The sequence below is a fragment of the Balaenoptera borealis genome (genome assembly GCF_965194805.1).
Source record: "Balaenoptera borealis genome assembly, chromosome: 3".
NCBI lineage: Eukaryota > Metazoa > Chordata > Mammalia > Artiodactyla > Balaenopteridae > Balaenoptera > Balaenoptera borealis.
Window position 1 is genome coordinate 73064703 of NC_138866.1, and position 25531 is coordinate 73090233.

General features: G+C 57.1%; 3 protein-coding genes across 5 annotated transcripts; 1 reads left to right on the plus strand and 2 right to left on the minus strand.

Moving 5' to 3' along the window:
* The first annotated feature begins 84 nt into the window (after window positions 1–84).
* IPO4 (importin 4) lies at window positions 85–8796 on the plus strand. 2 transcript variants are annotated; one of them, XM_082388622.1, is made up of 30 exons: window positions 85–371; window positions 452–538; window positions 667–746; window positions 824–865; window positions 1301–1430; window positions 1519–1698; window positions 1947–2012; window positions 2118–2219; window positions 2306–2389; window positions 2646–2810; window positions 2911–2964; window positions 3123–3232; window positions 3522–3630; window positions 3792–3921; window positions 4111–4224; window positions 4328–4441; window positions 4689–4809; window positions 4940–5051; window positions 5160–5275; window positions 5385–5462; window positions 5539–5596; window positions 5695–5800; window positions 5902–6095; window positions 6247–6288; window positions 6679–6804; window positions 6913–7121; window positions 7228–7360; window positions 7441–7545; window positions 8261–8330; window positions 8456–8796. In XM_082388622.1, exons 1-30 carry the CDS (start codon window positions 303–305, stop codon window positions 8584–8586), a joined length of 3237 nt encoding a protein of 1078 aa, XP_082244748.1. In that variant the 5' UTR covers window positions 85–302; the 3' UTR covers window positions 8587–8796. The 2 variants fall into 2 exon arrangements, 1 of the variants encoding a protein (XP_082244748.1); XR_014243521.1 differs by lacking the exons at window positions 7441–7545; window positions 8261–8330; window positions 8456–8796 and having other exon boundaries at window positions 6659–6804.
* REC8 (REC8 meiotic recombination protein) lies at window positions 8797–20139 on the minus strand. Its single transcript, XM_082388653.1, has 21 exons — window positions 20058–20139; window positions 14863–18743; window positions 14524–14640; window positions 14355–14423; window positions 14094–14236; window positions 13934–14009; window positions 13721–13841; window positions 12558–12633; window positions 12124–12203; window positions 11792–11885; window positions 11601–11667; window positions 11416–11507; window positions 11199–11248; window positions 10739–10873; window positions 10363–10429; window positions 10093–10259; window positions 9865–9913; window positions 9535–9601; window positions 9311–9442; window positions 9133–9239; window positions 8797–9021 (listed from the first exon to the last, which is right to left on the minus strand). The coding sequence occupies exons 2-21, from the start codon at window positions 15249–15251 to the stop codon at window positions 8930–8932; spliced, it is 2190 nt and encodes a 729-aa protein (XP_082244779.1). The 5' UTR covers window positions 15252–18743; window positions 20058–20139; the 3' UTR covers window positions 8797–8929.
* Window positions 20140–20190: 51 nt separating this feature from the next.
* On the minus strand, window positions 20191–25409 carry IRF9 (interferon regulatory factor 9). 2 transcript variants are annotated; one of them, XM_082388640.1, is made up of 10 exons: window positions 24856–25409; window positions 23911–24091; window positions 23405–23588; window positions 23035–23165; window positions 22865–22946; window positions 22690–22761; window positions 21731–22072; window positions 20772–20887; window positions 20457–20624; window positions 20191–20346 (listed from the first exon to the last, which is right to left on the minus strand). In XM_082388640.1, exons 2-9 carry the CDS (start codon window positions 24088–24090, stop codon window positions 20496–20498), a joined length of 1236 nt encoding a protein of 411 aa, XP_082244766.1. In that variant the 5' UTR covers window position 24091; window positions 24856–25409; the 3' UTR covers window positions 20191–20346; window positions 20457–20495. The 2 variants fall into 2 exon arrangements, with proteins under 2 accessions (XP_082244766.1, XP_082244765.1); XM_082388639.1 differs by having other exon boundaries at window positions 20191–20624.
* Window positions 25410–25531: the final 122 nt, after the last annotated feature.

Genomic DNA, 25531 nt, shown 5'->3' on the forward strand with positions numbered 1-25531 from the left:
TTAAGGGCACTGTCCCCTAGGAAGGCGGGTCGGCCGCGAAATTAACGGAACTCGAATTCTTCATGGAGCTGAGGAACTGTCGGCTAGCGGAACCTTCATTACCAGGGCCCTGTTTCCGCGGCTCAGCCGGCGCTCCGCCCAACGGAAGTGGCGGAGCCCGAGCTCTGCGCGAAGCGAATTGAATCACCCTGGTGACGGGAGGGGCGCGGAGCAACGCCCTTTCCGCCGGAAACGGGTTTCGGAGCCTCCACGTGCTGTCCCTCCCCCAACTCCGGCCCCGCAGCGGCGGCTCCCCTGCTGTCATGGAGCCCGCCGGCCTGGAACAGATCCTCCGGGAGCTGCTGCTGCCGGACACCGAGCGCATCCGCCGGGTATGGGGCCGGCGGGACCGGGCCAGGGCGAGCGGGGGCGTTGCGGTAACGGCCCGACTCTGACCCCCGGCTCTCCCCAGGCCACCGAGCAGCTCCAGATCGCTCTTAGGGACCCCGCCTCCCTGCCCGCGCTCTGCGAACTGCTGGCCTCGGCGGGCGACCCTCAGGTAAGGTTCCTACCCCTTCCTGCTGAGTTTCCCATAGTACGCCACATGTCAAGCCCCAGCTCCTGCCCTCGGCAACTCTCTCAGCACCTTCTTGCCCGGACCCTCACGTGCCTGCTTCCTCGTCCCAGATCCGCCAGTTCGCGGCCGTACTGACCCGCAGACGACTGAGCACCGGCTGGCGACGGCTGGCAGCCGAGCAACAGGAGAGGTGGGCGGGGCCAGGGGTGGGGCGGGGCCGGGCTGAGGCGGTTCTTGGGTACCAAATACTTGCCACCTGTGTTCCAGCATCAAGTCTCTGATCCTGACGGTCCTCCAGAGAGAGACAGAGTAAGTGTCTACCTGCCTTCTCTCAGGGCCCTAACTGACTCTAGGCTGAGAGCTTCTCAGGGTTCCTGCCTTCTTTTTCAGCTCCAGGCTGGCTCTTGGAGGGCAGGGACTTAGGTTCTAGACCAAGGGTGGAGGAACGACTCTCAAGCTGTATTAAAGATGAAACTTCTTGAGCGTGGGCTGTGATGGTCTGCCAAAGCCGAGTTGGAAGACAGAACTGAAATTCAGCATGAGTGAGGTCACCCTCACCACACTGCACACCCACTGTGCTGCTAGTGTCCCTCTGAGACGTTGTCTTCTGTGTCCCAACTTGGCAGAGGCCCTGTTCGCACACCTGGAGGTTTCTCTCCTGGCCACCCCATGGAGGCAGGGCCATCGCATACAGGGAAGGGTACTGGAGGGTGATTGGGGGTGGGGAATCTCTCCTGTTTGCAGGCATTCTGTGAGTCTTAGCCTGGCCCAGCTCTCAGCTACCATTTTTCGAAAAGAAGGCCTGGAGGCCTGGCCTCAGCTCATGCAGCTTCTTCAGCACAGTATCCACAGCCTCCACGTCCCTGAGAGAGAGGTACTACCACATGGTTGGTGGGAGGAAGGGACCCAGAGGCTGGATAGACCATGTAAGCTTTTCCCTCTCAACCCCTCTTCCTGGGCAGATGGGGCTTTTGCTGCTAAGTGTGGTGGTGACCTCCCGGCCTGAGGCCTTCCGACCCCACCACCGGGAGCTTCTTCGGCTTCTGAATGAGACCCTTGGTGATGTGGGCTCTCCTGGGCTCCTCTTCTATTCCCTGCGCACTCTGACCACCATGGCCCCTTACCTTGGCACTGATGATGTGGTGAGATGTGGGCCCTCACCTTCCTGGCCTCCTACCCTCGGGCTTTCGTGTCCTCACCGTTGCGGGATGCAGAGCTACTTAAGATTCTTTCTCTGCTTTTTGTCCTGCCTAACAGTTGAGAGGGGATCCTGTGGGTGGCTTTGCCTAGGCTCCTGCTATGTGCAGGCTTCGAGGAAGCTGCCAGCTTCTGGGGCTGGAGATTAGGCTGCATCGTGCTCCTGTGATTTAGCTCATCTTGTGTCCTCCAGCCTCTCGTGCGGATGTTGGTGCCCAAGCTCATCGTGGCCGTGCAGATTCTGATCCCTGTAGACGAGGTGAGGACATTCGGGTAGGAGCTCTGTTGGAAGGAGGGTGCAGGAGCATTCAGCCTGGTCCACTGAAGAAGAGCATAGTAACCCCGTGACTTCTCTGTCTGGCAGGCAAAGGCCTGTGAGGCCTTGGAGGCCCTGGATGAATTGCTGGAGTCAGAGTTGCCCATCATCACCTCCCACCTTTCAGAGGTCCTCACATTCTGCCTGGAGGTGAGCCTGGGGTCGGCACTGTCCCTGCTGCTTGTTCTGCTGGGAGTTTCCTTGCCGGTTTCTGATTCGAGTTGGTCTCTGGGCAGGTGGCTAGAAACGTGGCCCTGGGTGATGCAATACGTGTGCGTATTCTCTGCTGCCTCACTTTCTTGGTCAAAGTCAAGAGCAAGGTGAGTGCCTTCTGACACACATCGCCCCACTTCCATCTTCTTCTCCATCTCACTCTTGGAGCTTTCTGTCCATCTGGGGATATGTAAAGTACCGTGGCTAAGATGTTCCAGGCTGGGCCTGGACTCAGCCCAGCTCTTGGCTGGGAGATTGGGAATCTCCTGCTGGACCCCCTGTGGCCTGGAAGGCTGGAATTTCTAATGTGAGTCCATCTTGGGAACAGATTCTCAGGGACACCGTTCCACTCTCCCTTTTAAGGCCTTACTGAAGAATCGCCTCCTGCCACCCTTGCTGCACACCCTTTTCCCCATCATGGCTGCCGAGCCCCCCCTGGGTCAGCTGGATCCTGAGGACCAGGATTCAGAGGAGGAAGAGCTGGATGTTGAGCTGGTGGGGGAGACGCCCAAGCACTTTGCCGTTCAGGTGGGATGTGGGACGGGGGCCGGGGGCAGGGGTGTTAGGTCGTTGGGGGAGGTTGGGGGGCAGAGATGGAGTCCATCAAAGTCTCCCTGTCCTTTTCCAGGTCGTGGACATGCTGGCACTCCATTTGCCCCCTGAGAAGCTCTGTCCTCTGCTGGTAAGTGTGGCTTTGTCCTTCCAGTGCTCCTACCCCCGGGTTTGCCTAGCCTCCCGAGCCTGAGGATGTCTGGGCCCTGGTAGGTGTGGAAGGCCTGTTGCCGCAGGAACAGGCAGGCTCGTGCTGGGGTTTCAGGAGAGTGCCATCTGCTCCCCTAGATGCCCATGCTGGAAGAGGCTTTGCGGAGCCAGAGCCCATACCAGCGCAAGGCTGGCCTCCTGGTGCTGGCGGTGCTCTCGGATGGAGCCGGGGACCACATCAGGCAGAGGTATTTGTTCCCCTGTCTCGGAGTGAGGGTGGGCCATGGGGAGGAGGACCACACTGCCCACGGCAGTCCTGGTCTCCGCTTGTCCTTTGAGCCTAGTCATCACTAGTGTCTGCTCCCACACTCAAGTGTCCTGGTTTGGAAGATACCCCAGCTGTCAGGGTCAGCGGGCGGTGCTCACCATCTGGTGGCAGAAAGCCTTGGTTTTCCCAGGGGAAACAGCAGAATGGCTCAGCCCAGGGATCTCAGGTCCTGCCCCTGAGACTCCATCCTCTTATCCTGCCCCATCCAGACTGCTGTCCCCACTGCTACAGATCGTGTGCAGGAGCCTGGAGGATCCGTCACAGGTTGTGCGCAACGCTGCGCTCTTTGCCCTGGGCCAGTTCTCAGAGAACCTACAGGTCAGCAAGGCCGGTGTGGGCAGCCACTGTTTCAGAGTCCCCACCTGTCCCAGAGACCAGCTTCCCCTCAGCCCCATCCCTCAGGCATCCCTGCTGCCATCAGTACTTAGGTGCGTGCCTTGCAGTTGAGCTGACTCAGGCCGCCTTTCTCCTTTCCCCAGCCCCACATTCGCAGCTATTCCGGGGAGGTGATGCCACTGCTCCTCGCCTACCTAAAGTCCGTGCCTCCTGGGTGCACACGTCACCTAGCCAAGGCCTGCTATGCTCTGGAGAACTTCGTGGAGAACCTAGGTGGCGATGCCCTTTGGGGGTATGAGGGAGGGGACGGGGCTGTCGCTTTGGCTGAAGGGGGCAGGAGGTGCAGCTCCACGAACCACTGCCCGTGGTGGGGAGAGGGATGTGGCAGGGCCACAAGGAGGGTCGGCCTGGAGGCAGGTAGGAGGCCTGGGTTGGTTGGTAGAGGGGTGCCCGTTCCCACAGGGCCTGAAGTGCAGCACTACCTTACGGAGCTCATGGAGTGTATGTTGCAGCCTCTGAGGAACCCCAGCAGCTCCCGGGCCAAGGAGCTGGCTGTGAGCGCCCTGGGGGCCATTGGTGAGTCAGAGGCAGGAGGCGGGAGCATGGGTTCACTCCGGGTGCCTGCGGCAGGTGGTCCCTGCTCACTCTCCAGCTCTGATTCTGTCCTTCCATGCTGCAGCCACGGCTGCCCAGGCCTCCATGCTGCCCTACTTCCCCACCATCGTGGAGCACCTGCGGGAATTCCTGTTGACAGGCCATGAGGACCTTCAGCCTGTGCGGATCCAGAGCCTGGGTGAGCGAGGGACTCCTAGGCGGGCTTCCCAGTGCTGGGGAAGGGCCGATGCTCACCTGTCGTTCTCGAGATCGCCCCGGGGCAGCACAGGTGTCTTCCTGCGCTCGCACCGTACCCAGGAGTAGAAGGGATTTCTGAATTCCACCCCCCCGCCCCGCCCAGCTATCTCTGGTCCCTTAGGCCTTGGCCCTGCACACCTCTGGCCTAGTGCCTCATCCTGGTGCTAACCGAGCCCTTGCCTCTGCAGAGACACTTGGGGTGCTGGCGCGAGCAGTAGGGGAGCCCATGAGGCCCCTGGCTGAGGAATGCTGCCAGCTGGGGCTGGGCCTGTGTGACCAGGTAGACGACCCTGACTTGCGGCGCTGCACGTGAGTGAGCCCTCACCCCGCCCCCACCCAGACCCCAGTCCTCCGGTTCTGGACCATGGGTTCCCCGGGTTCCCCCGTCCTGTCTGGCTACAGCAGGTAGGACTATAAAGCTTCCGCCTGTCTCCGCCAGGTACAGCCTGTTTGCAGCCTTATCGGGGCTGATGGGTGAGAGCCTCGCTCCCCACCTGCCACGAATCACCACACTCATGCTGTTGTCACTGCGTTCCACCGAGGGCATTGTGGTGAGCCCACAGGGTGGGCTGGGCCAGTTGGGGACGGCCAGGGCTGGGATGGGATCTCTCTCCTGGGCCCAGCTGAGCCAAAGTCCCTGCTGTGCCTCCCCATTCCAGCCTCAGTACAATGGAAGCAGCACCTTCCTTCTGTTTGACGACGAGCGCGGTGGGGAGGAAGAGGAGGAGCTCGCGGAGGAGGACGAGGAAGAGGAGGATGACTCAGAGATCTCAGGGTGCGGAGGGTGCCATTCTGGTCTGGGGGATCCTGGCTTGGACAAGGGCCCAGGGCCAGCTCTGCTTCTACTGGCGCCTGATTGCTGCTGCCTCCCCACCTTACTCTAGGTACAGCGTGGAAAACGCCTTCTTCGATGAGAAGGAAGACGCCTGTGCTGCGCTGGGGGAGATCTCTGTGAATGCCAGGTGAGCATTGGCCTCTCCTTGGCACTGGGAACCTCTCCTGGGAGCCCCTGCCCCATGGTGGTGTGTCTGTCCACAGTGTGGCCTTCCTTCCGTACATGGAGACTGTCTTTGAAGAAGTGTTCACACTGCTGGAGGTGAGTGGGGCGGGGGGCGGGGCGGGTGAGGTCTGGGGGCTAGGAGCTGTGCCGGCCCTGCACGCAGCACACACGTCCTGCCCCTTCTCGTGATGCAGTGCCCTCACCTGAACGTGCGGAAGGCAGCCCATGAGGCCCTGGGTCAGTTTTGCTGTGCGCTGCACAAAGCCTGTCAAAGCTGCCCCTCGGAACCCAACACTGCTGGTGAGAAGGCGAGGCCGGGTCCAGGCTGGGGCCTCTGGAAGCAGGGGGTGGGTGGGGAGGGGGCAGGGGCTGACCAAGGCTTCAGCCAATCGTGTCCCCAGCTCTGCAGGCCGCGCTGGCCCAGGTGGTGCCATCCTACGTGCGGGCAGTGAACGGGGAGCGGGAGCGCCAGGTGGTGATGGCCGTGCTGTCGGCCCTGACGGCAGTGTTGCGCGGCTCTGGGAGCGTGGCGTTGCAGCCCCCCGGGCGGCTTGCTGAGCTCTGCCACACACTCAAGGCTGTGCTGCAGAGGAAGGTGAGGGGCCGGCGGGCTGCAGGGTGAGGAGGTGGCCCCGCCTTGGGTGGGGCTAGCCAGAGGCTACCAGTCCAGCTTCCCCCTCCTTCCACCCATGGAAAGGAGAAGGGGCAGGAGAGCCCAGACTGAGCTGAGCGCCCTCTTTCTGCAGACAGCTTGTCAGGACACCGACCAGGAGGAGGATGAGGACCAGGTAAGAGCTACGGGTGCAGACTGGGACCAGGCAGCCCAGTTGGTCTCCACGGGGCGGGGTGGACAGCATGCTTGGCGTGGCTTGGGGGTACGGGGCTTGCTAAAAGATTGGTAGTGGCTCGGAACAACCAACCCCACTCCCACTAAGGCAGTGGGTGTTCAAGGAAGGCTTCCTGGAGGTGGGGATTCGGGGTAGGCTTGGATTGATAGTGGGAGTAGGACGACCAGGAGGGAAAGCTGGGCTGCAAACAAACCCAGCCTGGAAGGGGCCAGTCCTGTCAACCAAGGGCAGCCCTCAGGGAGACCACCTGCAGCCGTGGAGGAGTATGGTGGGAGGTGCCCCCAGTCTCAGAGCTGGCCCTGGTGTCCAGCCTCTGACCTGGCCCTGCAGGCTGAATACGACGCCATGTTGCTGGAGCATGCTGGTGAGGCCATCCCTGCCCTGGCCACTGCGGCCGGGGGAGATGCCTTTGCCCCCTTCTTTGCCGGCTTCCTGCCATTATTGCTCTGCAAGACGGTGAGTGCTCTGTCCTCTGGCTTCGAGCCCCATTCCGCCCGTGCCCCCTGTGCCCAGTTCCCCACTTTGTCCCAGTCCCAGGCTGACTCGCACTCCTCCCCCCACCAGAAACAGGGCTGCACAGTGGCAGAGAAGTCCTTTGCGGTGGGGACGCTGGCGGAGTCCATTCAGGGCCTGGGTGCCGCCTCGGCCCAGTTTGTGTCCAGGCTGCTCCCCGTGCTGTTGAGCACTGCCCGGGAGGCGGACCCCGAGGTGCGGAGCAATGCCGTCTTTGGGCTGGGCGTGCTGGCGGAGCACGGGGGTCGCCCTGCCCAGGAGTATCCTCGGCTTGCAGGAGGGGGCCCAGACGGGGTTGGGAGGGTGTCCCTGGGGTTCGGGATGGGAGCAGTCTCCCCGCGTGCCTGTTCCTTGACTGTGGACCAGACACTTCCCCAAGCTGCTGGGGCTCCTGCTGCCCCTCCTGGCGAGGGAGCGCCATGATCGTGTCCATGACAACATCTGTGGGGCACTTGCCCGCCTGCTGATGGCCAGTCCCACGAGGAAACCAGAGCCCCAGGTGAGGGGTGGGGGCATCAGGCAGGGCCAGGGAGCTGAGGAGGGTGCAGGGCTGGAGGCCAGAGTCTTCTTTGTGTTCAGGTGCTGGCTGCCCTGCTGCACGCCCTGCCACTGAAGGAGGATTTGGAGGAGTGGGTCACCTTAGGGCACCTCTTCAGCTTCCTGTACCAGAGCAGCCCTGACCAGGTAACCCCAACGCTGGGGCCCTTAGAGGGGGCTTGATGCTCCACTCTCATTGACAGGCAGGGTTGGCATCAGTTTAAGCTGCTCTTCTCGGCTTTCTTGTTGGTGTGCAAGGATTGGCAGCCAAGGCGTTTAATGGGAGAGGAGGGGCTTCCTCTCACCACGTAGCATTTTTCCTCAGGGAGGTTTCATTTCCACCCTCTGGTCTGAGGCAGAAGTCACAGCTTTCCTAGGCTGATTTCCTAGACCAGGCTCTTTCAGACTGTGCTCCATGGAGCCTGGGTCCTTTGGGCCACCCCACCATCCTTTCCAGTCAGAGCAGCTCTGCTTTCTGAATGAGATTTGTCTGCATCAAGTGGCTAGCTTTGGGACTCATGTCCCAGTGCTCTTGTGTCCATCACCTTTGTCTTGCATCTTCGCAGACTACTGTGTGGGTGGAGCTCCTGAGTGTCTGGGCTTCTTTTGGTCTTGAGGCCGTGATTTCAAATACCTTTGGTCACAGTCTCATGCTCTCCAAAAAAAAACAAAAAACAAAAAACATTACTACCACCCTGTTTCAGGGTTCTTCTCGTGGTTCACAGTTGTTTGGCGTGTGTGTTAATCAGCATCGCTCAAACAGCCCAGGTGGGAGACTGCCTCTCCGGGGCTCCTACCACCCACCCCAGTGCTGGGGCCCAGGGGTGCTTCTGCCCCTGAGTCAGCCCTGCTTTCCCCACAGGTTGTAGATGTGGCTCCAGAGCTCCTGCGCATTTGCAGCCTCATCCTGGCCGAGAACAAGGTCCCACCAGGTGAGGGTGGCAGCTGTGGGCAGGGCTGGGGGGAGGCGGGGAGCAGCAGGGCTCAGGGGGCCGGGGGCAGCTAGGGATGGGGGGCCAGCCCTCCCCAGACTCCTCCCCCTTCACTCTCCACCCAGACACCAAGGCGTCGCTGCTGCTGCTCCTCACGTTCTTGGCCAGACAGCACGCTGACAGCTTCCATTCAGCACTGGGCTCCCTGCCTGGCAACAAGGCCCAGGAGCTCCAGGCCATCCTGGGCCTCACCTAGACTGCGGGCTGCCGCTGGGCCAGAGAGAACAGAGCCTGCCCACGCCCGAGACCAGCTCTCAGCCCAGTTCCAGCTCACGCCTTACCAAAGATTCTGGGCCTGGGCCTCATACCCACTTGGAGTCTCAGCCCTACCTGCTGCCTTACGGGGGTGTCCCCTAGGGCTGGGTCTGTCGTGCTGTGGGACAATACAAACGGAGTCATGACACCATTCTGTAATAAAGGCAGTTTATTTTCTGCTTGAACAGTAGCTCTGGGAGCAGGAAGGATAGAGATCCGTGTTCAGAAGTGAGGCAGGACATTGTTTAACGTAGCGGGTTCCCTGGCAGCTTTGTAAATTGGCTCTAACCGCAGTGGAATCGGGGCCCTGGCTGGATCAGGAGGCGCCCATATGGCTCCTCTTGTTTCACACAAAGGATCTGCTGTGCAGCAAGCACTGGTCAAGAGGGGAGGAGAGGGCTGGTCAGAGGAGAGGGTCCCTACAGCAGCCTCTGGCCTGTGTGTCCACTCCCCGCCCCCCACACAGGCACACACGTTCCTCGCTCACCCAGGAGCAGGTAGAAGACCCGGGCGGCCACCCTGCGGGGACTGAGAGGTGGCACCAGGCTGCTGAAGTCAGGCTCCCTGTTGGCCTGCAGCTCCCGTGCCACTGCCCTGTGGGGGTCAAGAACTGTGAGCTGAGGCTGCAGCGCAGGCCACCCACGGGGGCACGCCCTTCCTGGTACCTGTGCACAGCCTCCAGCGAGAGCGGCTCAGGCTCTGGGGGCAGCTCCACAGGCAGCTCCACAGGCACCTCAGGGAGCTCAGGCACCACGGGCAATGCAGGGGCTTCTGGCAGCTCCGCCTCAGCCCAGGGCCTAGGAGAACACGGGAGTTGGGTGGAGCAGGGAAGGTGGCAGCTGTGACAGTGACGAGGGGCACACCCATCCTAGCTGGGGCTGCTGCTTACCACCGTTCTTCCAGGGGGACGAGGCTGATGCGGGGCTTCTCCTCCTCAGCCGCTTCTAGGGAGATCTCTGTCAGGGAGAGGGCAAGGTCCTGAGTGGGTTTGTTTGCATCTGAGCGGTTGGGATTTTGGGGCCACCTGGTCCACCTGGGTGCCCGAGCTGGCAGTGACTTGTTAAAAAGCACCCAGGGGGTGGGGGGAGGGGATGAAGAGTCTCAGTCTGTGCTTCCCTATGTTAAGTGCGCTGACAAGAACTGTCAGCAGTGGGGGCAGCAGGTTCCTGGCACAGTGGTCAGGGTGGTGGTCTCCGCCGTCCCTTCTCCAGGTACTTACCTGAAGGCAGCATGAGGGGCCCACTGGGCTCCAGGGCCTCCCTCAGGACCTGGAGATGAGAGAAAGAGAACTAAGACCCCAGGCATCACAGAAGCACCGGGGGCAGGGGTGAAGCAGGCCTAGCCCTGAACCAGCCTGGCTGGGACCTGGTGCCCATGGCTCACGTGGGCAGAAAAAAGCAGCCTGTTGGAGCTCAGGCAAGGCAGGAAGGAGTGAGGGTGCCGTTACCTCGATAGCGCTCGGAGTTTCAGCCTTTCTCCTTTCCTCCTCAGCTGCCGCCTCCCTCTCAGCTTCCTCCTCCTCAAGCTCCGGGGGCGGCCTTCTCCGGAGTGCTAGCGGGAGTGGCTGGGCACAGTGGGTCCAGAAAGCCAGCAGTTCTTGGGGTAGCCGGCCAGCTGAGGACGGGGCAGCAGGGAGAGGGTTTGAGGCGTGAGGAACACCAAGAGTGAGGGATAGGGGTTCAGAGGATCCCACACACCAGCTCCCACCATTCCTCACAGTGAGTCGGGGTTCGGAACAGCTCTGCGGGGCTCGTGATCATCCTCTCAGGAGGCTGCACCATTGGCTGTGTGGTGGGAAAGGCCGGAAACCCGGTTAGGAAGGAGCCACTGCCCCTTATCCACCTGCAGTGCCTTGTTCCAGGGCCTCTGGCCTTCTAGCTCTTTCCGGCTCATGCTCCTGCCTGCTCTGCTCGTTGCTAAAAGGACTTTCAACTGATGCCCTGGGATGTGCTAGGCGGGGTAATGAAGTGGTATGTGGGCAAACTCCCAACATGTGCACTTTGGGGACTGTTCTCAAGGCTCCCCCCAGGAGTTTAGGAGGCCCGACGTGCACCTGCCTCCCTCCATCCCTCCAGAGCCTGGGCTGTACTCACACACTCCCGGCAGTGGGCTCTGGTTTGCATTTGTTCCTGGAATTCCTTCCGGGGGATCTGGGTCTCCCGGTCCCAGAATAATAACCGGCGGCGACGGCGGCGGCGAGCAGGTGGGGGGACTGGGGGCCTCCTCCGCTGAGGGGGGAGGGGAGGTGGGAGCAAGGCTACCCGTTACTCCTTTCCCTGTGGTCCTCGTGGACTGCAGACAGGTCCCAGCCTGCCGTCCCTAGCGGTGCCCCGGGAGGGGGCTTGGGTGGGGCCTCTGGGAGCGGGTGCAGCTCCCACCCTGTATGAGGTGCCCATCCGGATAAAATGGGGTGTGGACAGGGGCACCTTTTACTAATTTGCTCAAAGGCCTGTGGAAGCTAGCAGTGGCCTTCAGCTTGGGGAAACTGAAAATGGGTGAGCAGTTCTGGCAGAGGAGGGCGAAAAGGAGGCGGCTTGGAGGAGCATTACTCACCTCTGGGCTAGGTGGGGCTGGCAGACGCAGCTCCGGCGGGGGGGTTATCTCTGCAAAAACACTCGAGGTCCCAGCTCTGCCCCACACCCTTTGCCCTCAGAGCCACCCAGGCGAGATGCTAGAGAGTCCTCCCTTCAGCAAGTTAGAATACGGGGCCACTGTCTGCAGCAGCTGTGCAGGGACCCCCGGGAAGGACCCTGGCACGCCAGGTACTCACCAGGAAGTAGGACCTCGGGCTCCCAGCCTGGTGGCTTCAGCTCTTCAGGGGCCAGGACCTCAGCCGGAAGTAGCTCTGCAGCCTCCTCCACCCTGAGGGGAAATGGGCAAGAGAATGAAGATACCCTCCCAGCAATGACCCCTACCTGGCCCAGGGGTACCTGGCCCAGGGGTTCCTGCCCTTACTCTGCTAGAGGTGAGGGCGGGGGGACTGTGATCTCCCTCTCTGGGGCCAGGAGCTCCTCTTTGTACTCTGCGAAGAGAAGGTCAGCGCTCAGAACACAGAAGAGATGGGAACACTGCACAGCCCAGACTGCCCGTGCCGGGGGTCTGACCATCCAGCACCGGGCGGGCCCTACGCGGCCGGATGGACCTGCCTAGCCGACGTTCCTCTAACAAGATGGCTTCCTCCTCCTCTGCGATCAGCAGGTCCAATTCCCGGCGGCTGACCTCTGGGAGTTCCCGTTCACCCTGTCAGGAGAGGGAGAACCAAGGCGAGGGGACTCAATTCCATTTCTGTCTGAGAGACATGCCACAGGGCTGGGCCAGACCGAGGAAGCCTGTGGGTGCTACGGCGCTGGGGGCAGTGGTGGGGAAACGGAAGTGGAGAAGGCAGGACTCTGGGGGCAGAAAGAAGCAGATGCAGGGGGGCTGGGCCATCAGAAGCAGGACTCGGGCCTCAGACTCCATGTGCAGGGGGTCAGCTCACCTCAATCTTTAGCATACGTATGGGCTCCGCCTCCAGGAGCGTGATGGCCTCGGGAGACGGTACAGTGATCAGAATCCTTTCTGGAGGGGAGGGAAGTCACACCAGCCCCTGTTTCTTTCCAAGTCCCACCACCCATGTGGTAAGACAAAAGCATGGACTCTGGAGTCAAGTCCACCTGAGTTCTAGTCAGGCCCTGGCTAGTCACTGGCAAGCTGACCCAGGACACATCGCTTAACCACTATGGGCTTCACTTTCCTTATCTGTAAACTGGGGATAATTCTGATCTCATAGGACTCTTGTGAGCAGTGACGACATTATACACATACAGTGCCCCTCACAGGGCCTCGCTTCTGAAAGAAGCTCAAAGACGGTGATTTCTTCAGCTCTTGGACATTCCTCTGCCTCTCACCAAAAAGAAGGCTCTCACTGCTCACCTGGCTCTATAGGAACTTCAGGAGGGATCTCTTCAAGAACTCTCTCTGGGATCACAGCTTCTAGGAGGTGTCGAATCTTTGGGGAGGGATTGGGGACAAAAGATAGGGTTCAGCTTCAGCGCCCTGCTTCCCCACTTTCACAACCTTATTCAGACAATGGACAGTGATAGCCCTTTATGCCTAATTCTGTGGCACGGACAGCAGCATGCAGTGAACCCACTCACCATCCGGTTTCCTTTCCTCCCGCTCCTGCCCCCACCCGATCATCTAGACTGTGTTAATTTGTCTGTGAAAGAAGTACTGCATCCTTATGTCAAGTGTTGGGGACAGAGGGAACAGAAAAGATTCTTGATCTTAAGGACTATATGGTCTAGTGGGGAGACGAGTTTGTATACGACCCCAGCAAGAGCCAGCCAAAGGATGCTGTACACCCGAAACTAGCACAACGCTGTAAATCAACTACACTTCAATAAAAGTTGTTTTGAAAAACAAAATAAATTAATTTAAAAAAAAAAAAAGAGTCAACACAAAGGATAAACGAAGCCCTAGTGATGTGCTGAGTTTTAGAACAACGTTTGGTTCTGGCCGGGAGTGGTATAAAGACTTGATGGAAAAGAGTAGCAATTGAGCGAGGACTGTAAGAGAACAAGGGGTGACCATTATGGCCTAGGGAAACAGCAAAAGCAAAGAAGTAAATGTGGCATCTTTGCGGCATAGGGGCCAGGCTGGTGTCTGGGAGCCAAAGATGCCCAGGGGATGTGCTGAGAGATGTCTAGGGATGGCTACCTCTGGACCAGGGTATGGAGAGCCTTAAATGCTAGTATTCTGTTGGCAGTGGGGAGCCACTGAAGGAAGGAAGTAATACTGTCTAAGCTGTAGGGGTGTTAGGAATGGATGGACAAGGACATGGGAAACCCAGTGCCGAGGGACACTGAGGGCGTGGATTGGGGGCTTGGTTCTTGGAATGGTGTGGAGACAAGAGCTGCCTCTAGGTTGGTCCTGAATAGGTAAGTGCAGCAGGCTTGTCTGGATGGGTCCACCATGGCAATTGCACTGCAATGACTTCTGTGGGGCAGAGCTGTAGCAGGCTCCCATCCCACCCCCACCCTAGTGTCAGACTGGCAACTCATCAGTCTGAGGTGTCCAGGGGGAATGAGACCTACCTGAGGGATATTCAAGGGACTGGGCAGTCTGGGTTCCACAGACATCATCCCAAAAAAGGGGTCTGGAGCAGCTTCCAGAGTCTCCATCCTGGCCAGGTGATTAGGCAGTAGCAGGCTGGGTCTGAGGGAGAATGGGGGCTGTCAAGGACTGAGGCCAAGCAGGGAGGTTCCCTTCCAAAGACTGGGTGGTCCCAGTCCCAGGGACACACTCACAGCTCAGCCTCCACCATATCAATGCGGATCTGCAGCTGGGCCCGGTGCAGGCGCTCCAGGATGTGCTGGATGTCCTCTGCGGGCAGGGAGGGCAAGATATGGCGCCAGCCCATGGGAGGACCACTCAGCTCTGCCCCACCTCAGAGCCTTCTAGCCTTACCTACAAGGTACTGGCATTGTTGAGAGTAGACCCGAATGACGCCGATCTGGAGCTGGGCTGAGAGGTAAAGGGAGAAGCGGGGCCGCGGCAGACCTGGCAGCGGGGGCTGCACTCGTACCAGCACGTAATTGAGGATTTCCTCGCTGGGGGAACGACGCGCCCTGATCACCGCTGCGCCAAAGACCAGCCCCACAGCTCAGCGAAATCCATCCCCTAACCCACAATGGCCCCAGGCCACTCTTGGCCTTTTCTGGGCCTTACCAGGTCTTCACCACGTTCACCTTCAGGTATTCGCGCTTCACCAACCGGGTGCCGCGCGTTGCTGCCAGCCTGGAAGAAGGACGAGGAGTGAGGATGGAGGAGAAGCCCTCAGGCTGGGATCCCTGGGCGTCCCTCCCGGTGCGCCCACCCTGGCTCAGCCCTCCCTTACCAGATGGTGGCGAAGCAGCCCGTGTGGCGCTGAAGCACGCTGGGATAGTAGAACATGGTCCCTCTGGGGTTGCACCCTCGTCTACACCACTCTTCCGTTGGGATCTCAGTCCGGATTCTTCAGGGCACAGGATTTTCCAACACCGTCGGAGAGAAGGATGTGGACAAGCGGCGCAGCGAGTGCACCCAGAATGCCAAATAAATGAACCGATAAACGATGGGTGGATAAACGATTAAGGGGATAAGTAAATGGAGACGCACACTGGATACACAGGAGCAGGGACACCCTCTCCGTCCGCCCTGAGCCGGTTCGCACGCTGCGTGGGTGCTTCGCACTTACTGGAGCCTCGCGGGTTGGGTTCCAGATTGGAGATGCTCAGCTCCGCGACGGGAAGCCCAAGCTGCGACCCAGACCAGGTCCGGAGAGAGAACGGGTGTCCTCCGCAGAGAAGCCGGTCTCTCGGCCTTTGCACAGCTTCGGCCCCTGCCGGGTCCCGCTGCTGCAAGGCTAGATCCCGCCGCAGGGAGCTCGTGCTCTGCGCCTCTCTCCTCATTAGATGGCGGCGGCCCCCAGAGCAGCCAATGGGGAACAGGGTCAGCTTGGGGGCACTCGCTGCAGGGTGCCAAGTAGGCTGCCTGGTCGGAGGCCACAGGGGGCTCCCGAGGCAGGCAGCGAACCAATGGGAAGAACCCTGCACACGCGCGGGGGGTGGGGCGGGGGGGGGGCATTGTGAGGTGTCCCGACCAATGGGCTCTCCTCCTCGCCTGGGCAACAGGGGTTCCTCAGAGGTGCTTCTCTTTGGACCAATGAGCGGGGAGCAGACCCCAGCCTCACCTGCGGCGAGCCTGGTAACAAGGGTGCTTCAGCTACCGGGGAGGTTGCGTCACGCCAAGGGCAACCGCCACGCCCTGTTTGGGGCGCCTGACCTGCGGTTAGACCTTGCCCTTTTCCCCAAATCCCACCTAGTAGCAATTGGTTGGTCCGCCTTTGTTCCCAGCCTAGGGCCTATGGTGAGCTAGGGAGGTAGAAACGGGTGTGAGGTGGCCTTGGAGCCGCCCCAGGTCGTTGGGGAAGAAAGACCTCACAGGGAGCAACGAGGGCACTGGCCGGGTCATTTCCTAAATTTGAACAGTTTAGGTTGTGGCATTCCTCACCTGGCTGTTTTCCAGTTGTGAATGTTTTCCTGGCTGAGACTTTAGTTTTGCTGGATGCAGGGCATACTTCTCAGCGTACAAAAGCTGTTTTGTCTCAAAAATTCTTTGTGCAATATAAGTTGTATGGTTGTAGTTACAAATACCCCATTCCCCCTGCCTCCTGCCTTTGCACAGCCATTTCTTTGGCCTAGAATATCCTTCCCAGTCTTGACTCCAGGGCATGCTTCTGCCTCTTTATTAAGACTCAGCTCTTCACACCGTACACAAAAATAAATTCAAAATGGCTTAAAGACTTAAATAAGACATGACACCATAAAACTCCTGGAAGAGAACATAGGCAAAACATTCTCAGACATAGACTGCAGCGATATTTTCTTAGATCAGTCTCCCAAGGCAAAAGAAATAAAGCCAAAAATTAACAAATGGGACCTAATCAAACTTAGAAGCTTTTGCACAGCAAAGGAAACCATAAACAAAAGGAAAAAAAACCTACCGAATGGGAGAAAATATTTGCAAACGGTGCGACAGACACAGGCTTAATTTCCAAAATATACAAACGGCACATACAACTCAATATCAAAAAAAACCAAAAAACCCAATCAAAAAATGGGCAGAAGACCTAAATAGTCATTTCTCCAAAGAAGACATACTGATGGCTAACAGGCACATGAAAAGATGCTCAACATCTCTGATTATTAGAGAAATGCAAGTCAAAACTATTTATTTTGCTTTATTTTAAAATATTTACTTTGGCTGCATGCAGAATCTCTTAGTTGCAGCATGCAGACTTCTTAGTTGAGGCATGCAGACTTCTTAGTTGTGGCATGCAGACTCTTAGTTGGGGCATGCATGCGGGATCTAGTTCCCTGACCAGGGATCAAACCCGGGCTCCCTGCATTGGGAGCACGGAGTCCTACCCACTGGACCACCAGGGAAGTCTCCCCAAACTATTAATACAATAAGGTATCACCTCACTTCGATCAGAATGGCCATCATTAAAAAGTCTACAAACAATAAATGCTGGAGAGGGTGTAGAGAAAAGGGAACCCTCCTACACTGTTGGTGGGAATGTAAATTGGCATAGCCATAATGGAAAAAAGTATGGAGGTTCCTTAAAAAACTAAAAATAGGGACTTCCCTGCTGGCTCAGTGGTTAAGAATCCGCCTGCCAACGCAGGGGGCACAGGTTTGATCCCTGGTCCGGGAAGATCCCACATGCCGCAGAACAACCAAGCCCTGCAGAACGACTAAGCCACACGCCGCAGAACAACTAAGTTGTGCGCCACAACTACTGAGCTTGCACTCTAGAGCCCGTGAGCCACAACTACTGAGCCTGGGTGCCACAACTACTGAAGCCCGTGCGCCTAGAGCCCGTGCTCCGCAACAAGAGAAGCCACCGCAATGAGAAGCCCACGCACCACAACGAAGAGTAGCCCTCACTCGCCACAACTAGAGAAAGCCCGCGCGCAGCAAGGAAGACCCAACGTGGCCAAAAATAAATAAATAAATAAATTTATTAAAAAAAAAAAAAAAAAACTAAAAATAGAGCTACCTATGATCCAGCAATCCTGCTCCTGGGCATATATCCGGAAAAGACGAAAACTCTAATTTGAAAAGACATGTGCACCCCAATGTTCATGACAGCATTATTTGCAACAGGCAAGATGTGGAAGCAACCTAAGTGTCCATCAAGAGATGAATGGCTAAAGAAGATGTGGTACATATATACAATAGAACACTACTCAGCCATAAAAAAGAACAAAATAATCCTTTTGCAGCAACATGGATGGACCTAGAGATTATCATACTAAGTGAAGTCAGACCGAGAAAGACAAATATTATATGATATCTCTTATATGTAGAATCTAAAAAAGAATACAAATGAACTTATTTACAAAACAGGAACAGACTCACAAACATAGGAAAAAAACTTACGGTTACCAAAGGGGAAAGGGGAGGGAGGGATAAATTAGGAGTTTGGGATTAACAGATACACACCACTATATATAAAATAGATAACCAACAAGGACCTACTGTATAGCACAAGGAACTATATTCAATATCTTGTAATAACCTATGATGTAAAGAATTTGGAAAAATATATAACTGAACCACTTTGCTATACATTTGAAAGTAACACAATATTGTAAGTCAACTATAGTTTAATTAAAAAAAAAAAAAAAAGACTCAGCTCTTATTGCAGCCAAGCTGACCCTATTTTATTTTGTTCCTTCAATCCGGGAACTCTTGAGAGGTTCATGTTTTTTCCATTAGTGCCTGAAACTTAGCTCAGCAAATGTTTGTCAGAGGAATGAGCAACTGCCCTAAATTTACAACCACAGAATATCAAGGCTGAACGGGATTTCAAAATCTAGTCCAAGACTTGCCTTTACAGATGAGAAAACAGAGGCCCATATGGACTGTTTGTTCCAGACCACACAGCTCCTTAGTGGCAGCCTGGTTGGGAACTCTGCTCTTTTGAATTCCAGTGTTCCCAATCCCTATTCCACGGTGCTTGGCTAAATTGGCTTCTACATGATACTTACAAATTGTTTCGATCACTGTACGTATATTGTCAGCGTTCATAAGTGTTCACGCTGGGGCACAAATATGATAAAGTGGGGCCACCTACCCTTAAGGTGCTTAGGACCTAGTTTAAGAGATAAAGGACACAGTAATTTGCTCATTCATCTGTCCATTCATTCAACAAGTATTTATTACATGCCTACCATGTGCCAGGCACTACTCTAGACGCTGGGGATATAGCAATGAACGAAACAAGTCCCTGTTCTCATGGAATAGGGAAGGAGTGATGATAAACAAGTAGACACATAGAAATGTGTGAAGTGGTAAATAAGTGTTATGAAGAAAAATGAGGCAGCATAAGAGAATAGAAAATAGTGAGGGCTGCTATTTGGGTTGGGTGCTCAGGGAAGCCCTCTCTGAAGAGAGGGGGCAAGTCATGTGCTTACCTGAAGGAAGAGTGTTCTAGACAAAAGAACCAGCAAGTGCAAAGGTCCTGAGGCAGAAATGTCTGGTGGGTTCAGGGAGCCTGGAGCAAAGTAACTGAGGAGAATAGCAAGGGGTGAGGTTAGAAAGGAGAATAGGGGCCATATCACCTTGAAGGCCATTGTAAGGATTTGGGCTCTTACCCTGAGTGAATTGAAAGCCAATGGAGGATTTCAAGCAGAGGAATGACATGATAAGATTTATGTGTTAAGAGGATCTCTTCTGTGTTGAGAATGGGCTGAAGGTGGACAAGAGTGGAAGCAGAAAAGATGTGGAAGGAAGCAGAAAGAAGAGGTGTGAGAGATGATGGTGTTTGAACCAGTCTTGGTGAGGGAAGCAGAGTCAGATTCAGGATAGATTTTGAAGGAAGGAATGATAGGATTTGCTGATGGGTTGGATGTGGGGTATAACAGAAAAATGAAGTGAAGGTCCAGGAGGGATTTCAGCAGAGCCTGTGCACCTCCACACTCAGTATCCAATTTCCTCACTGCCTATGCAGATGCCTGTTGGGGTTCCTGGCTTCTCAGGATGACGATGAGAGAGACTGAAGACAAGGAAGGTCCAAGGAGGCAGAAAGGCTCAAAAGCAGTGAAGTTTGTCAGGTGAGACAGCAAGAAGTTCCTCAAGAATCTAGACACCCAGATTTGATCATGTCAGTGAGCCACTCAAAGCTTATAAAAGTGACATGGCAGGAAGGAGCTGGTCTGGGAGGCTACCTCTCCGCCAATTTGGTGTCATGTACGGGAAGCGGGAAGCTGGAGGCTGTGGCAGTCGGGTTAAGCGGTGAACTAGTCTGGTGGAGATTAGTGTAGGATGAGGTAGGATGACCGGTGGCCTTGTGAAGAAGAACTACCAGTTTGGGAGCAAGATAAACACGGGGCAAGGGAGAGTGGTGTTGGTGGATTTGGACCCCTGGGATCCCAGCAGACAGAGTGCTGGTGATGTGGCAGTCTAGGCCACGTTGTCTGTCGTGGCGCTCAGGTAGAGTGAGGAGACCTGTTTGGGAGCAGCCTTCAGTTGGGGTGACAGTGCCCCAGGTACTGGGAGAAGAGGCACCAGGGCACAGGAGGCTCGGCCACTCTTCCCTCTGATTTCCTCCCCTGCCAGGCCCCAGGGCCTCTAGCTCATCGTTTCAGGTCTGTTCATTGAGACCTCCAGGCCAGAGTCCAACCCTAGGCTGAATCGGAGGCCTCTAGCCAAGGACTGTGGACACCGGATTTCCCTCACGAAGGCGGCTACAGTGGCCATAGGCTCAGTGCCCCTCTTTTTGGCTGACCCCAACCCTCTCCCTAATCCTGGTTGCCTAGAGGGTACAGAGAGCCAGGCCCAGAACCCAAAGCTTCCTAGCCCAGACAGCTTGCTAGCCCGAACCTGTGGTTGGAGGAGAGGAAAGGGGCCCAGAGATGCCAGCAGGAAGAGAACCCGAGTGCCCTGCCCTCAGGTTACATCCCCATCATCTCTCTGTGACCCTGCTGCCTTCTTCTCTCAACAAATCCGATGCTGATTCCTTTTCAATAAAATTTTATTTTCAATCCTTAGTGAAGATCTAAGAAAATATAAAGTGCTAGGTTTTAGGGTTGCGGGCAGAGGGAAAGGTCCCCTGAGTTCACGCCATCTGGACTTGTCCAGTTCAGTTCCTCAGAGACGAAAGAGGGTATATCTCAAAATTAAAAAAAAAAAAAAAAAAGTCATCCTTGAGTTCCCCACCAACCAGGGTCTATGAGGAGTTCAAGGACTAAATCACCACAGACAACCAATGAGAATGATCACCGTGGGAGGCAGGTCAAGAGTGTGGAGGAAGAGGCTCTCTCAAAGCAGATAGGAGGAACAGAGAGAGGAGAAGGAGGCCGGGTCCTCCACGCTCTGCACCAGGGACAGGATGGCTGCCTGATCCTCTGGAGTCTTCTCCAGTAAATGTCGGGCAAAGGCCTGCTCCATCTGCACGAAGAGGTGGGGAGAGGGGGTTGTGAGCACGGCAGGCAGGGCCGGACACTACGCCCAGGGGCTCTTTCCCCGGGAGGCCCGCTTCCTCCTGAACACCCCACTCCCATGCAGGCAGGCTGTTCTTGCCCTATCCCGACTCACCTGCACTGTGATAAGACTCTGTGGGGTGTGGTTGGGGCCAGGGCTCTCCTCCCAGAAATTCAGTGTCACCTGGAACTCGGGTGCGGGGCCCAGGCCCTGGAAGTACCTGGCCAGGTCTGAGAGAAAAGGTCAAGAGTTGGAAGAAAGAGAAGACAGAGGGTCTCAGGCAGGGAGGGATTGGGGAGGATCCCATAATGGAGAAAGAGGGGTGGCAGTGGGGCCACTCGGAGACCAAGGCCAGAGCAGGAGCCTCGGGGTGGTGAGGCTATTGCCTGGTGCCAGGGGAAATGCTAGGAACTAAGCTGCTGCTCGCCTGTGGACAAATAGGGAAAGGGGCCCCCTTTTAGAGGTAGCCAGTCATCACACAACCTGAAACCTGGGGGAGCTGGGGGAGCTTACAGTCCTCTCGGCGGCAGCCCTGGCTGCTAACACAGCTGGGCCACACCTCTGTTGCCTGCTCACAGCCTCCCTGCACTAGGGCACCCTGTGGCCCTGGGTCCCGTATACTCCGGGCCCCCACTCCCGAAGTCCAATTGAGAGTGGAATGGAGGCAGGAAGTGGGATTCCAAGCGTGGATGGGAGAGGGGCAAGCTGAGGGGCGGCTGAGCGGTGGGCGAGGGCACGTGATGCGCGCAGCTCTCGCGAATGTGTGAGTGGTCGCTGTGCATGTGTGTCCGGTGGGGGTGCCGTGAGGCGCACCTTCCCATGATTACTGTACGTTCCCATGTGGCGGTGCTCACGAGGCGTGACACCCTGGCGCTGGGCTTACCTGGTCCTCATCTTCTGCGGCCTTGGCTGGGGAAGGGGGGCTGCCAGGGCTGAGCACTGCACGAGTGCAGGGGCCATGCCTGGGCTGTGATGGGGGATGTGCTGGAGGGAGCGCAGGGCGGTGGCCGGGCCCATGGAGGGGGAACAGAGGTGGGGGAAGGGGCTCAGGTGCTTGGCGGGAGCAGCCTCACCTCTGCAGAAATAGGCGGTTCTGAAGAGCTCCACGCACTCGTTGCTGGGCAGCAGGTGCGGGCCTGGACCAGGTGGAGCCTGGGGCGCATTCCAGGAGATGGGGATGGGGCAAAGGCGCTGCACAAAGAGGCCTCGGGAGTTGCTGGCCACCAGGACCCCTCTCTTGAGCTGGCTCAGCAAGCGCTGGGTGGGCTCTCGTGGGCCGGGTTTGGGAAATATCACCTGCTCCATGCCGTACTGGGTGCTCGAGGGCTCAGCCACGAGGCGGCAGTCCAGGCTCTGCACCTGGGCCTCACCCACCACACGTCCATCGTAGATGAAGGTGAGCAGCAGAGAGTAGTCTGCGGACAAAGAAAGGCCAGCTGCACCGGCGCCCCTCCCCAGGGGCCCACTGGCCAGCAAGAGGCTCTGGAGAAATGAAGAGGGGCTTCCTGCAAATCCAGCACCCTCATTTTGCTGGCGAGGAACGTGAGGCTCAGAGAGAGAAACTAGGTAAGGGCTGGTGAGGACCAAGCAGGCCGCAAGGTGGGGGCGGTAGCCACACCTTTTAAGGATAGAGAAGGCGCCCTCCCTCCTCATCCTCACCGCCAACCCTCGGCAGCCCAGAGGGCTTCCCGTCATACTTTCCCATCACTCAGGAGAGGAGCTAATACACAGATTCCCACTGAGGCCTTAATGGCCAGGGCCTTACAGTTTACAAGAGGGTCCCAGAGATCGGTCCTCTACTTAACCCACAGAATCAATGTCTCAAAGTGGATTTCCAGGGAACACAGTGTGTAGGGGGTATTTTTGAGAAGTGAGCTGTTTGGAGTGGTGGCAGGCGCACTGCCTAGAAACCAGTGCCTCTGAGTAAGGTGGCCCCAGTTTGCTGCAAGCCCTGACAGATTAGGTAACACACGCATAGCCACAGGAGGACAAGGGGGGATGGGGGCAGGGGTGAGTCAGAAATGCCAAGTACCTGAACCTGGAGGGGGCAGAAGCTCTGGGGACACCAGATCTCCTTGGAGAGGGGCCTCAGCTGAGTCCCTACCTGGGTGGGAGGCAGAGGCACTGGTCATTCAGAGCAGACTGGGGAGTCCAAGGGCCAGAGGGTGTGGCATGGAGGATAACACAAGAGGCAGGGCACGTGGTACCTTCCTGAGGCTCAGGGCTGTTGCCGCTGCTGCTGCTCCCGGAGTCTGAGTAGGCTGCTCCCCCACTGGTCTCCACCAGCTCCTACAGACACAGTTTCTATCGTTGGCCCACCTCTCCCCCAGTTACTGTTCTGCTCTCAGACCCACCTGGTTCCCCCACCAGCTCTCACATTTTTGAGGGGGTCCTGGAGCAAGGAGGGGCTGAGTATGCAGTTCTTCGTGGTAACCTCGTCCTCCTTCCTCTCAGAGGACACAGAACTGTGGTGTCGCTTTGACGGTGATTTCTGGGTCCCTGGCTGAGCTGTGGAACGTTGAGAGGGAGAGGAAGGTCAGAGCCTTAAGTGGGCACAGAGGGAAGGGGAGAGATAGGAGGCAGTGAAAGGATGGGCAGGACTGGCAGGGAACCTGCTCCCCAAGGACAGGGCAGAACTCTGACCGAGGGGCCTTGAGGGAGGCCACCACCTTCCCAGGAGGCGCAGGGCTCCATCCTTCCTCCCCAGGCTGCTGATTCTAGGAGTGGCGGGCCAAAGGGACACCCACCGGGGAGGGTTCCGGGTGGCAGCAGCCGGTACACCTTGTAGGGCTCAGCCCCATCCCTGTGGCCATTCTCAGGAACCTCCTGGAACTCAGAACTCTTGTTCAGAGCACAGCGCAGACGAGTCTTCCAGATAGCAGGGCCTTCCGAGTCCCCGTCCTTGTACTTTCCCTTAAATATCGCCCAGGCCTAGGACACAGCAGAAGTAAAGAAGAGGCAGCATGTTCTGGACCGCAGATCCTTTACTGAGGCTGGCTTCACGGATGTGTGGCCTGAGCGCTCACACAGAAGGGCCTATGCTAGGTTTATGCTCAGCTATTGCCACCTTGAGATCCTTACTAAGGTTTGCATTTTCATCTTGCATGGGGCTCTGACAATTACGTAATGTAGCTGGTTCTACCCTGCAACCTCCCCTTTATCTGAAACCCAGGTGGACGCAACCGCTTGAGTGTGACAGTGCCAGGGTATATTCCATCCCTCCCTCCAAGGGGCCAGTTTCCGGGCCTTTCACCTTGAAGAAGGCGGCATCCTGATCCTCCCGGAAGTCCTGCTTGCCTGCGTGCTTCCAGGGAATGCGGAACATGGTCTTGGCCGCATCTTCCCAGCACACTCCTGGGAACTGCCCGCTCTCCACTTGCTCCACCACCCAGCTCCGGAGCTTTCGGGTGCAACGTGCCCTGCCTGATGCCATCCTGGGGATAAAAGCAGCAGGAAGTGTCAGGGGAACTGATACTTTGGGAAGAGTGAGATCCTGGCCCTTGGGGTTGGATTCCGGCAAGGGCCCCTAGAGATCTCATCCATCTTTTGCCTCTATAATCTCAAACTTCTGAGGCTGAATTATTTCTGCTGTCACTAGCGATGACCAAAAATACTTTCTTTTTAACATCCCGAGCTGTGACATCTGGAAGGGAACCTTAGGCATTGGTCTTAATTTTAAGGTTTTTCAGGAATCTATTGTTCCCCTGGTGTCCTGCTCCTGGTGAGAGGCCCTGTCTGGATCCCCAAGTATTTACAGACACAGTGGCTGCTTGTGATGCCTCATCAACCCTCTTCACTCACCACCCCCACAACCTATCCTTCGATGCCCCCCAACCTTCCCCTCCCTCTGCTTGTCCCAGGGGTAGGTGGGGCAGGGAGCTGGGGGCAGGGGCAGAGCTGTGGGCGGGCGGAAGTGGGCAGGACCAGGAGGCAAGAAAACAATCAGGGGAGAGCAGCAGAGTCTTCTTCTCCAAACAACCCGGTAGCAGGTCCTCCTGTCCTTCGCCTAGAAGGCTTGGGATGCAGGCCCCCCCATAAGTCTTTCACTCATGCCAAATTCCAGCTCCCCAGCTCACAGGCCTTCTGTGTATTCCTCAGTCTAGCAGAGGGGTCTCCAGGAGCCTCTACCCACCACCTCCAATCTAGCCGGGCCTTCCCGCCTAGACCCAGGCTGACACCTATTTTTGGTTAATCTTACCTGAGCTGCTGTGCAGGCTGTCCCAGGGCTCAGCCGACCTCAGCTCAGCTCCCGGCTAGGCAGCTCCTGGATCTCTCCGCCCCTTTCTACAGTCCCCACCCTAAGTTTCAGTTCTCCTCCAGGGAGGTCCTTTTCCCCGAAATCACGTGGTCTCCGAGTTGCAGGGTAACTGGTTACCACCAGGGGGAAGCAGCATCTGAGAATCTTATCGTAGGAATCCTGCGGTCAGAGTCTGGATGCGGGACCCTACTGCCTCAGGCTCATTCCCTTTCCTCCCTCAAGATACTCCTTGCTTGCATCAGACCACCTCTATGACACTGCTGCTTCCCCAGGGAGGCCGCAGTGTCCCGGAGTCAGGCCTGGGGCCTCTGGATAGCTCTGTACCACTTGTGCATCTGTGTTCCCCCACGGTGCCTGCTTGGTACCTACTAGGTCACCCCAAATATCAGCTGAATTCAATGAAAGAAAGAAAGGAGGCAGGGAAGGAGGAAGCCCAGGCCAGGTGGCTGGATGGGGAGGGCTGCCCTTGGCCTCCCACAGCGTCAATTCCTTCTGCCTGAGTCCAGAGAGGGTCAGGTGGCAGGCTGCAGGGGGCCTTTAGCAAAGCTCTGTTCACTCCCCCCTGTTTCCCCGGTGCCCCCAGATGGTGGGGTCAGGAAGGAAGAAGGACCACCAA

Coding starts and splice junctions, on each gene's coding strand:
- IPO4 (XM_082388622.1), top strand. CDS start 303: ATGGAGCCCGCCGGCCTGGAACAGATCCTCCGGGAGCTGCTGCTGCCG. Junction 6,289..6,678: donor AGGAGGAGGATGAGGACCAG/GTAAGAGCTACG, acceptor CTGGCCCTGCAG/GCTGAATACGACGCCATGTT. Junction 7,361..7,440: donor CGAGGAAACCAGAGCCCCAG/GTGAGGGGTGGG, acceptor CTTTGTGTTCAG/GTGCTGGCTGCCCTGCTGCA.
- IRF9 (XM_082388640.1), bottom strand. CDS start 24,090: ATGGCATCAGGCAGGGCACGTTGCACCCGAAAGCTCCGGAGCTGGGTG. Junction 22,947..23,034: donor TCCAGGACCCCCTCAAAAAT/GTGAGAGCTGGT, acceptor CTGTGTCTGTAG/GAGCTGGTGGAGACCAGTGG. Junction 20,625..20,771: donor AGAGTCTTATCACAGTGCAG/GTGAGTCGGGAT, acceptor CTCTTCGTGCAG/ATGGAGCAGGCCTTTGCCCG.
- REC8 (XM_082388653.1), bottom strand. CDS start 15,251: ATGCCCCCCCCCCGCCCCACCCCCCGCGCGTGTGCAGGGTTCTTCCCA. Junction 13,842..13,933: donor GATATGGTGGAGGCTGAGCT/GTGAGTGTGTCC, acceptor ATTCTCCCTCAG/ACCCAGCCTGCTACTGCCTA. Junction 11,886..12,123: donor TACGTATGCTAAAGATTGAG/GTGAGCTGACCC, acceptor CTCTCCTGACAG/GGTGAACGGGAACTCCCAGA.